The 12,389-nt window shown below is 31.4% G+C and overlaps 2 protein-coding genes across 39 annotated transcripts; both read right to left on the bottom strand.

Annotated features, from left to right (window-relative positions):
• On the bottom strand, window positions 169-1,455 carry LOC107639327. The gene is made up of 3 exons (XM_016342807.2): window positions 1,224-1,455; window positions 799-1,104; window positions 169-609 (listed from the first exon to the last, which is right to left on the bottom strand). Exons 2-3 carry the CDS (start codon window positions 991-993, stop codon window positions 436-438), a joined length of 369 nt encoding a protein of 122 aa, XP_016198293.1. The 5' UTR covers window positions 994-1,104; window positions 1,224-1,455; the 3' UTR covers window positions 169-435.
• On the bottom strand, window positions 1,556-12,136 carry LOC107639328. Of its 38 annotated transcripts, none has more exons than XR_002361112.1 (11): window positions 11,922-12,071; window positions 11,331-11,388; window positions 10,046-10,104; window positions 8,268-8,384; window positions 7,332-7,465; window positions 7,170-7,240; window positions 3,072-3,339; window positions 2,575-2,696; window positions 2,346-2,430; window positions 1,766-2,163; window positions 1,556-1,602 (listed from the first exon to the last, which is right to left on the bottom strand). XR_002361112.1 is itself a non-coding variant. In XM_021121163.1 (6 exons), the coding sequence occupies exons 1-4, from the start codon at window positions 12,011-12,013 to the stop codon at window positions 2,692-2,694; spliced, it is 423 nt and encodes a 140-aa protein (XP_020976822.1). In that variant the 5' UTR covers window positions 12,014-12,077; the 3' UTR covers window positions 1,773-2,163; window positions 2,346-2,430; window positions 2,575-2,691. The 38 variants fall into 38 exon arrangements, 4 of the variants coding, with proteins under 4 accessions (XP_020976822.1, XP_020976825.1, XP_020976823.1 ...); XR_002361114.1 differs by lacking the exon at window positions 11,331-11,388 and adding an exon at window positions 10,492-10,550; XR_002361090.1 differs by lacking the exon at window positions 11,922-12,071 and adding an exon at window positions 10,492-10,550 and having other exon boundaries at window positions 11,331-11,462.

Below are 12,389 nucleotides of genomic sequence, written 5' to 3'. Positions count from 1 at the left end.
GAAAAGAAAACTATCTTGGTAGGATACTGTGAACAACTACAAAAAAACGTTTAACGAAATTAAAAGTATACAATATATGCTAATATATACTAATAAATACAAATGCTGCTGGATTTCATTTAGTGTTGTACCTAGAAAGTACATACATATATATAAATAAACTGCATAGGTGCAAATTTTAAAATAACCTAGAATCCAAAACCTGCCCATATCACATCATTTACATAGGACACTGTGTACAATCCCTAGCAAAGTACAAAAAAACAAAACGATACTACGAAACCATGCTAGTCTTTGGACACAGCTCAAAAAAATGGATGGGACACAGACAGCATCTTCACATCTGATTGAAACATTGGATTCAGTGCATATAAGTTAACTACTTCTTAGATTAATAAACTATTTTACAACAACACCGGCAGCTCTATTAACATCTCAAACATCATGGTTCTTGAGAACCTTGGAAGTTGGGCCAAGTTCCTCACCGGCAACATCATCAAAAGATTTTTTCAGATTTCTCTTAACTTTTCTACCCCTGGGAGGATTGGAAGCAGTCTCTTTCTTGATCACATGAACAGGGGATCCATCAAGAACAGCAGAAAGTACACCCTACAATGCAAAAGAATAGAATGGCTGAATAAATGTAAACAGCAGAGAACACAAAACCATATAGATTGACAAATCATGTTAGTTTTCCAGCCAAATTAAATTAATTATTCTCCATAATTCATGGAAAAGAATAGGTAATTTAACCAAGCAACACATTCTTATTTAATTCAATTCCAATAAACAAATTACCGTAGTTTTCACGGGAGGAGAATTCAAAAAGCCCTCAATTTCCAGACTGCACTCCCTATCAACAAGTACACCATCATCAACATTTTTCCCTGCCTCTTTTACAATATCAATTTCAGTACTTATATCATCCAATCCAGGAACTTCAGCACCCTTTTCACCAAGAAAATCAATCAAAGGCCAGCAGTTTGTCTTCATATTTGAACAATTTCCATCAGCAATGATACCCTCATCCAGCACCTCACAGGGCTCTCTCTTGTCAACAATATGTTCATCCTCACTTGAAGGGATCTTTCCCAACTTACCATCCTAAACACAATTTATTAAAAAAAAGAATAAATAAATAAAAGAAAATCAATTGGAAAAAAACAATAAGAAACAATAAAAAATACTAAAGAAAATAAAAAACACGAGTTTGTAGATGCAACCTTCAATGGAGTACGCTCATCATCCGCATCATAGTTAGGCAACTAAAACATGGAAATAATAGCAGCATCATCACAAACTCTTCTCACACGGAAAGTTCCAAAATACTTGTCTGCACCAACACTCTTGGTATCTATCTTAAGGAGCAATTTTTTCCCCAACAATTGCTGGAACATCACAGGATAACTATCTCCACAAACAACCTATGAAATAATTTGAAAAACATGGTTCTTAGAAGAATCAAGGACGAAATACACACTCAAACACACTCAACAAACAATTATACATGGCAGAAACAGATCTCAGTCACTATTAAACTCAACAACAGATCAGCACATGATTTTTCCATTATCATCCTCAACAGCTATTTTGATCCTATATCTGACCATCAAAGAATTACCCAATAAAAAATTTAATAAAACAAAAACAAAAAACAACAAAAAAAACTGTAATTAGGAAAATGAAACAAGGAGAATAAACAACAGCAGGAAAAAGAAAGAAAAAAGAAAAGAATATTACACATAAAGGAATAAACACAACGTACCTAGGAGTCACATTGGTAACATAGTGCTGACAAAAATCACAATAATATGCACCATCTTGAGGCTGAATTGACTTCCCACAAACACAAGCTGAATACCACCAAGGTCCCTCATCCACAATAGATCTCACAAAACCAAAAATCACAAAAGGATAATATAAAAAATAAATATTGAGATATGAATGGAAAACATAAACTTCGTATAAATTTTTCATGAAAGGACATCTAAGTCAAAATTGACCAAAGACATGGAAAAAACCCAATAAACCTCGTTGTTATCATGAAGTTCGTCAATAGTGCATCTTCTAGTAAGTCGCATAAAATCATCTTTCAATGAAACACCCTTGCCCTCATTAGCAATAAACAATGGCTATGTTCCATTGATACCTTGGCCAATCATACTAATCATCATAGAAGAATTAAAGGAAAAAAGGAAAAATCAATTTAAAAAAAAGAAACAGTATCAACAAAACTTAAAACACAAATAAAGAGAATAAACTGAAATTACATTAACCAAGTTAAAACTATAAACAAAAACATCAATCAACTAAACAATTCATCTAATAAGATACTATCCAATAACCTGTTTTTGAAATCAACTACTTCAGACAAATCTGGATTAAAGAACAGCCGAGTAGCATGCATAACATTTTGAAGATCAACTTGTCCTACAAAACACCCAGCTAAATAAATAATAGATAAATAAATAAAGAAATAAATAAATAAATAAGTAGTTAAAAATAGGAAACTAAACATAAAGCAAAGAAATTTCAGAAGAAATTGGAAAGCCTAAACATTATAATATTGACTACCCCTAAAGAATTTAACTTTGGCAAGTTAGATCACAACAACTGGTTGCTCCATATAGCTAGAACATAAGAAATGATGCACTTCATCCACGTACTCCCCAAACAAAGCACAGCGTATTGTCAACCTGAAAAAAAATATTTATTAAAAAACTTAGATCCATTAACAATTCAACATAAAACACCAATAAAAACTAAAAGACCAGTGCTTAACATAAATAATAGTTAATCAATACAAAATACAATCAACATCAGGCAGAAAAAAAAATAACTCTTTTGAAGATAACTCAAGAATGATCATCTTCATCACTTTTGCATCTTTCACATACTCTTTCTCTTCACCAACAGAAGTTAGCAAACCAATAACATGTATCCAAAAAAATAAACATCAATAAAATCACAGTTCAAAAGTGCACACTCCCATAAAAAATCAGCTAAGAAAAAAGGCAATAAACTGAAACAAAAAAAAATGAAGGGCATAAAGAAGATTTAAAATCACCTACCAACTAAGTAAACATAATCTTCCGTCATTTTCAAGAGCTCATCAAACGGACAGAAACTGAAACATGTCTTTGGGATATCATCGACAGGTACAGGAATAATAGTTGTACGGTTAAGAAAAACCAACTTAAACTCATGTTCTGCTGCTCTATAATTGCCTTGGTTTGGAACAACACTAAAATATGACATTCGGTATGTTTGACCCTCAATAATACTCTCTTTAAACCTATTTATGAGCTGCTTCTTAACAGTTGCTTGTATTTTATTAGACTGCACAAGAAAACAACAACAAATTTAAAAAACAAAAAACAGTTACAACGAAAACAACAAAAGATGAAAGAAAACCGTAGATAAAATCAACCTAAGACCAACATTGAACAGCCACTCACATCTCCATCAACAAGAACAATTTTCATTGAATTTGCAACATCATGATTTCCAAAAGAAGGAACAATCCAAGTTCTTAGTACCCTAACTTTGAGTCTCCATGCCTCCCTTGGAGGGTGGATCTTAGAGATAGAATCAAATGGAGGAGGCATTGGCTCAACCACCAAACAAAATAGAGAAAACTAAAAAGATAAATAGAAACCAAAAACAAGGGATTTCAGAGAAGGAATGAGGTGCATTGAACTATATAACCAAGGAGTCTTTTTTATAGACAAGCTAACAAATTACCAAAATATTTGAATTTAAATTTGAATACCTCAAAGAAAGGGTGGGAAAACATGTATCACATAGCATACATCATCTATTACCTATCACACACATATCCAGCTACCACAATCAAGAACACTTATGCTATCCTCCCTGCGCAACAATTAAATAAGAAAGGACACATTCCAACAAATCTCATTGAATCATAATAATTATAAAGTAATAGAATAGTATACCCTAAAACCCACTAACATCTAATCTATTTGAACATATGTGCATATGCATATGAGGCACACCCAAAAACACCTACAATGTAGTCATTGGGAACAAACTAAATAGGAAAAGACATCTATTAGCATATCTCACCTGACTAAATCCCAGAATTTCAGATGCATGGAAAGAAAAAATTAAAAAAAAAATAAACAAAACATAAATATATCAATCAACAAATCAATTAGAGTAATCAATCACAAATAGAATGGAAATAAAAAGAGCAGCAATATCAAAAGAACATTAAAATATTCTCAAATAAATCAATTAAACATTCAACCTAAATATATAACAATCAATAGAAAATAGTTAGAATATCATTGTTAACTTATAAATCAAATCCAATATAATTTCTTAGATAATGTAGTTCTAGTATAGATAGTAACAGTATATCTATATATATATATTATATTAATTTAATATTAATATATCAAGTAAATTATAGTTCATTGGCTTAGTGATTAGATAGATGCAATCTATACATAGAATCTAAAAAAATCCAAAACAAGAGAAAATCACAATCTGCCCCCAACTTCTTAGACCAAAAAAGTTGATTTGACATATATAGCACCTAGTAATAACACATAAAAAACAAATTTTACTTGGAAATAACAACTGCCCTCTCAATCACGTCAGTCATCACATCAACCATCACAACAAACAACCAAGACATATGAAAAGCAATCAACACATGATCCATGATGTAGGGTGAGAAAAACCTAACATAAATAAGTTATCCCATTTTTTAACTAATATTTTATTTAACAAAAAGTATTTCTTAAAATTAAATAACAAGAGAGAGGTATTTTAAAATTTCAAATAGAATAAACTTAAAAATTTTAACAGCTCTATCAAATAAAGCACAAAGTTCTCATTTTGATATTATTGTGACATTCTCCACTAATTTTCAAGTCATGAATGAATGAAGAGAACAGAGTTACATGGACTCCAACTCAATTTTTTTCATTTTTTTTTATTTTCTCCACTAAACCATACAGTAAGAAATTTTGTTTTCCACTCATTCTGTCTTGTTACACTTTTTTCTACCTCATATTCCTCCAAAACAAACAATGTGCATAAACAATGAGTAGAATAAATTAAAAAAATAATAACTATATTAAATTAAATTCATATTGAGAGAGAAAACACATTGAATCACCATTTAGTCCTACCTCAATTGAAAAAAGCGACGATTCAACAAATTTAATACTAATATAGAGTGATAAATCTAAAAGAACACAAAAGAATGAAAAGTCACAAGTTGCCCCCAACTTCCTACACCAAAAAAATTGACTTGACATATATAGCACCTAGTAATAACACATAAAAAGCAAATTATACTTGGAAATAACAACTGCCATCTCAATCACGTCAGTCATCACATCAACCATCACAACAAACAACCAAAACCTATAGAAAGCAGTCAACACACGTGAATTATGTAGGGTGAGAAAAACCTAAAATAAATAAGTTACTCCATTTTTTAACTAATATTTTATCTAACAAAGTATTTCTTAAAATTAAATAACAAGAGAGATGTATTTTAAAATTTCAAATAGAATAAACTTAAAAATTTTAACAGCTCTGTCAAATAAAGCACAAAGTTCTCATCTTGATATTGTTGTGACATTTTTTACCTATTTTCAAGTCATGAATGAATGAAGATAAAAGAGTTACATGGACTCCAACTCATTTTGTTTTCCTTTTTTTTATTTCCTCCCCTAAACCAAACAATAAGAAATTTTATTTTCCACCCATTCTGTCTTGTTACACTTTCTTCTACCTCATATTCCTCCAAAGCAAACAATGTGCAAAAACAATAAGTAGAATAAATTAAATAAATAATAAAAATATTAAATTAAATTCATATTGAGAGAGAAAACATATTGAGTCACCATTTAGTCCTACCTCAATTGAAAAAAGAGACATTTCAACAAATCTCATACTAATATACAGTGATAAATTACCCTACAGCCCACCCATAGCAAACTGAATCCTTTTACCTCATAATAGACCTCCCACATATAGACTATTAACTTCTACCAAATCCATATAACAAGAGTACACAAGTCAATATAGGTATATAGAGTTATTGCATACCAAACAGCACACTCAACTGAACCTAAGAATTAGATTCTAGAATTATTTAAAATATAAATTTACATATATAAGAGTTAGAAAACAAAAAGAAGAGAGATCACTTATAAAAAATAAACAAAGACATCACTTAGCATGAAAAATAAAATAAAAAAAAATAAAACAGACAAAACAAAATAAGTATACTGTTATACTTTGGGAAAATCATTTTCTTGAAAAAATTGGAAGACATTATAAACAAACCAAATCTCATAAAGCAGTAAACCATAATCACATGAGCATATCAAAAAGAAGAAAATAAAGAATTATACAAAATATACAAAGAGACAAGAAAAATCCTCTGATCTTAAAGTAACTAAATAAACTTTTCATTCATGTATTAGACCAAAGAGTAATATTAGACCCACTAACCACAAGAAACAAAAAAAAAAGAAAAAAAACATAGTATTAGTAATACAAAGCAACAGTTCAAATAATTAGAAAAAAAAAACTAAAATCAACATACAATTAATCATACTGATTGTGGAAAAAAAAGTAACATGAACATTCGAAATTGTATACCACTCAAATCAAGAACACATAAAATTGGAACTAAAAGAAAACTCAATTCTTCACATATTCATTTGAATCAAGAGCATATATAAAATTAGCACAGTTACACAGTAGCAGATTTACAATAAAATTCAACCAAAATGAAACATAGTCAATTTTTTCCAACTACGCAAAATAGTGGAGAACAGAAAAAGAAAAAAAAACAACCACAAGAAAAAAAAACATCACAATCAAAAAATTTTTAAAGTAGAAAAAAGGCATGAACTTCATACTAATAATAACACCAAAAACACAAATAAGAAAATCAATTGAAACTAAAATACAAACAAAGTCTGGAAACTCCAACAATCATCAAGACACAATGTGTTTGAATAGTAAGCAAGAATAACATAAGATTCTTTCATTGTATCAAAGTTTGAACAATTTTCCTAAAAATAAATACGAAGAAAAATTATTTAACTTAAGGTGGTGCTAGAAAATATTTTTCTCCGAACCCAGCAGCTAATGGATGTCCACCCAATACTTACCACCAATAGAGATTTTGAGGACCCATTCAAAATGAAGTTCCTCAGTAACCCACGTAAGCAATACACAATTTCTATAACCAACAACTATAAATATCAATTTTCTACTCAAAAATATCAGTAATCTACCCAAAATTATCAAAGAATATATGGAAAATACATCACCTTAACCATTTGAGATAGCACTACAACCACAACAATTTGGACCAAAGCAGATGACACAGACACGAGAGAGAGTATAACAGCCAAAAGAGAGATTCTCTGAAAAGGTGAGCAAGGTTGCAGGTAGTGCAGCGAATCTGTTCGTCCACAAATAACTCAGTCACAACCAAAAAGAAAGACACCAAAATATATACATTAGCATAAAAACACCATACATGATGAACAATGGTAGGCTAACACCATTGACCTTCAAATAATTTTTCTTATCATATCCTTGGTCAACCTCCCAATCTACCAATCAAAGTATTAAAAGATATAAAACATTTAACTGATATAAAATAATAAATAGTAAAAAACAAACTGACGAAAATTCCGAAGTAAAGTAAACACAATTACACAGTAATAAATTCAAAATAAAATTCAAATAATTCCTTGCAAGACCCATTCTTCCAGCTACCCAAAACTATCCAAGCGGAAAGAACCAAATACCCACAAAAAAAAAATAAAAACCACAATCCTAAAAAAAGCAAACCACAGGAGTAACAATTAATGGTCATCTTCATAATCAACAATATAATCAATATAAACATTGAAAAATCAGCCAACTCAAAACAAGAACTTGTAAACCTCTAAACAAGTGGATGCAACACAATATCTTCCCAACGGCCATAACTAACACACACAAAAAGAAACACACAAACAAATAAAAAATCAAGACAAAAATCGCAGCTCTCAAATAAAATCAAAATATCGAAAAAGACATAAACCTGATACTCATAGTAACACCAAAAACCACACATAATAAACCCTCTCAAATTAGAATACATACGACAAATGGAAGATCAAACAACCACCAAGAAAAAAAGATAACATCTACAATTAAAAATAAACGGACTTAATATTAAGCTAAAAAGAACAAACAGCCAATAAATAAAACACCTGAAAACTCTAAAACCCAGGATTCTTTAAAATCATCTGCATCAAAGAGGCGTTCGTTTGGAAAAATAAAGTAATACTTCTTTGACTTCCTAAAGAGTTCTGCACGTTGGTCTCAACCTCGTAAAAATGGAACAAAAAAAAAAAACACACACACACACACACTATTAGCGATACAAAGCAACAGTTCAAACCATTAGAAAAAAAATCAAAATCAACACACAATTAACCACAGTGACTATGAAAATAAAAAATAACATGCACCTTCGAACTTATTTAACACTCAGATCAAGAACATATATAGAATTAGCACTAAAAGAAAACCCACTTCTTCACATATTCACTTAAATCAAGAGCATATACAAAATTAGCACAATTACACAATAGCAGATTTAAAGTAAAGTTCAACCAATATGACACATAGACAATTTTTTTTAACCACGGGAAATAGTCGAGAGAAAAAAAAACAATCACAAGAAAACCAAGACAAAAACCACAATCACAACAGAAATCGAAAATCATAAAAAGGCATGAACTTCATACTAATAGTAACACCAAAAAACACGAATATGTAAATTAATTGAAATTAAAATACAAACAAAATGTGTAAACTCCAACAATCATCAAGACACAATGTGTTTGAATAGTGACTAAGAATAATACGATATTGTTTCATTGTATCAAAGTTTGAACAATTTTCCTAAAAATAGATATGAAAAAAATGATTTAACTTAACTTGCTGCTAGAAACTATTTTTCTCGGAACCCAGCAGCTAATCAGTGTCCACCCAATACTTAGCAACCAATAGAGATGTTGAAGACCCATTCGAGATGAAGTTCCTCAGTAAGCTACGTAAGCAATACACAACCTCTGTAACCAACAACAGTAAATATCAATTTTCTACCCAAAAATATCAGTAATCTACCCAAAATTATCAAAGAACACATGGAAAACAAAGACATCAAAATATATACATTAGCATAACAACACTATACGTGATAATAGTGGCAAGCCAACAACATTGACCTTTATATGTTTTTTCTTATCCTATCCATGTTCAACCTCCCAATCGACCAATCAAAATAATAAAGGATACAAAACATTTAACTGATATAAAATAATAAATAATAAAAAATAGACCGACAAAAATTCAGAGGAGATAAACTAAACACAATTACACAGTACTAAATTCAAAATAAAATTCAAATAATTTCTTGCAAAACACATTTTTCCAGCCATCAAAAATTATCAACGCGGAAAGAACCAAATAAACAATAAAAAAAATAAAGCCACAATTGTAAAAAATCCAAACCGCAGGAGTAACAATTAATGTTCATCTTCATAATCAACGTCATACACGATATAAACATCGAAAATCAGCCAAAGCAAAACAAGAACTTATAAACGTCTAAACAAATGGATGCAACAAAATTTTTCCGTAATGGCACTAACTAACAGACACAAAAAGAAACAGATACCCAGATAAAAATCAAGACAAAACCCCCAACTCTAAAAAAATCCAAAGACCAAAGAAGACATAAGCTTGATGCTTACAATAACACCAAAAACCAGACACAATAAACCCGTTCAAATTAAGATACATACCAAAAATAGAAGATCAAACAACCATCTTGGAAAAAAGATAAAGTCTAAAGTTAAATTGAGAATGATTTAATATTAATCTAAAAGGAACAAACAGCTAATAAACCAACCACATTTACAACCAACACATAAATTGTCACACACAAATTGAGCTAAAAAGAAAATCTAGTCACAAATACCTCAATAACACAACAAAAAACTTTCCCAAGAGTTCTGCACTCTGCACTCTGGTCTCAACCTAACAACAATGAAACAAACTATTAAAAAACTACGCAGGAAATTATAAAACTCAAAATTAACCAAAATAAAAAACTCCAACAATTTCCAAACAGAAAAAATAAAATAGAATTTATCATAAAACACAGAGAATCAAAATAGTGGAACCCAGCAGCTAATAAGTGTCCACCCAAAACTTAGCCACCAATAGAGATGTTGAAGACCCATTCAACATGAAATTGCTCAGTAAGCTAGGTAAGCAATAACCCAAATCAGTAGCAAATTAACAAACAGTAGTATTGACATGTACAATATCAAATCAGTAGCAAATAGTCCAAATCATTCAATTGCACAGTAATTCAAAAATGATGGCACAATTGAGCTAAAAAGAAAATTTAATCACAAATACCTCAATAACACAATAAAAAACTCCCCCAAGAGTTCTGCACTCTGCACTCTGGTCTCAACCTAATAACAATGAAACAAACTATTAAAAAACTACGCAGGAAATTATAAAACTCAAAATTTACCAAAATAAAAAACTCCAATAATTTCCAAACACAAAAAATAAAATAGAATTTATCATAAAACACAGAGAATCAAAATAATGATTTAAAATAACAACCCTCTTCCAAATAAACTTTTAATTGAATAAACTCAACACTATCACACTGATCATAGCCAATCTCAAATATCAAACCAAACTACACCAAGAAGAAATGATAATTAGATGAAGGGCAAAAATATCACAATAAAAACCCCTCCACAAACTTAAAAATCATAAAACAAACCAAAATCACAGAAAGTCACAAACATTGGGAAAAAAGGGAAACAAACTCTTGTGCAACCTGTAGTTCCTGTGCAACCTGAAAAAAGACCAGAATCAGTTGAAGGGCAAAAATAAGACAACAACAACCCCTCCACAAACTTAAAAAACAAACGAACTATAGAATAAATCAAAATCACAGAAAGTCACAAACATCGGGAAAAAAAGGGAAATGACCTCTTGTGCGACCTGTACTTCCTGTGCAACCTGAAAAAAGACTAGAACCACCTCGCCGATCGGCTCCCGTTAACAGCCGTTGAATAAGCTAGGTAAGCAATAGTCCAAATCAGTAGCAAATTAACAAACAGCAGTATTGACATGTACAATATCAAATCAGTAGCAAATAGTCCAAATCATACAGTTGCACAGTAATTCAAAAATGATGGCACAATTGAGCTAAAAAAAAATTTAGTCACAAATACCTCAATAACACAACAAAAAACTTCCCAAGAGTTCTGCACTCTGCACTCTGGTCTCAACCTAATAACAATGAAACAAACTATTAAAAAACTACACAGAAAATTATAAAACTCAAAATTAACCAAAATAAAAAAACTCCAACGATTTCCAAACACAAAAAATAAAATAAAATTTATCATAGAACACAGAGAATCAAAATAGTGATTTAAAATAAAAACCCTCTTCCAAATAAACTTTTAATTGAATAAACTCAACACTATCACACTGATCATAGACAATCTCAAATATCAAACCAAACTACACCAAGAAGAAATGATAATCAGATGAAGGGCAAAAATAACACAACAAAACCCCTCCACAAACTTAAAAATCATAAAACAAACCAAAATCACAGAAAGCCACAAACATTGGAAAAAAAGGGAAACGAACTCTTGTGCGACCTGTAGTTCCTGTGCGCCTGAAAAAGGACCAAAATCAGATGAAGGGCAAAAATAAGACAACAAAAACCCCTCCACAAACTTAAAAAACAAACGAACTATAGAACAAATCAAAATCACAGAAAGTGACAAACATCGGAAAAAAAGAGAAATGACCTCTTGTGCGACATGTAGTTCCTGTGCGACCTGAAAAAAGACCAGAACCACCTCGCCGATCGGCTCCCGTTAACAGCCGCTGAATCTCTCATGCCGTCGAGATCGGAATCGACCCCAAAGAACTTCCATCTTGAGCGGAGACACGGAATGGCCAAGAAGCGCGAGCGGTCGAAGGAGGACTCAAACTCTATGAGGTTGTGGATATGTTTCTTCCACTATACCAAAACCACCTCGCGGATCGGCTCCCGTTAACAGCCATTGAATCTCTCGCACCGTCAAGATCGGAATCGATGCCAAAAAACGTCCATCTTTAGCGGAGATACGGAATCCCCAAGGAGCGCGACCGGCCGAGCAAGGACTCACGCTCTGTGAGGTTGTGGACACCACCGACAGTAGAGACGTCGCCGGTGACGGAGAAACCATCGAAGAACAGAGAAGAGGAAGAATAAGGAAAAAATGAAAGAAAGG

Source organism: Arachis ipaensis, chromosome B04 (genome assembly GCF_000816755.2).
Source record: "Arachis ipaensis cultivar K30076 chromosome B04, Araip1.1, whole genome shotgun sequence".
Classification (NCBI taxonomy): Eukaryota; Viridiplantae; Streptophyta; class Magnoliopsida; order Fabales; family Fabaceae; genus Arachis; species Arachis ipaensis.
This window is presented reverse-complemented; position numbering and strand designations above follow the sequence as displayed.

Bases quoted from the DNA above. Each gene is read 5' to 3' on its own strand.
- LOC107639327 (XM_016342807.2), bottom strand. From the start codon at position 993: ATGAAGACAAACTGCTGGCCTTTGATTGATTTTCTTGGTGAAAAGGGT. The intron at 610-798 runs GTAATTTGTTTA...TTTGCATTGTAG, and splicing joins CTCCTCCCGTGAAAACTACG to GGTGTACTTTCTGCTGTTCT.
- LOC107639328 (XM_021121163.1), bottom strand. From the start codon at position 12,013: ATGAGAGATTCAGCGGCTGTTAACGGGAGCCGATCGGCGAGGTGGTTC. The intron at 11,389-11,921 runs GTCATTTCTCTT...CATTGTTATTAG, and splicing joins AACTACATGTCGCACAAGAG to GTTGAGACCAGAGTGCAGAG. The intron at 3,340-11,330 runs GTATTTGTGACT...TTTCTTGTGCAG, and splicing joins TTTTTTGTTGTGTTATTGAG to TCTAATAAAATACAAGCAAC.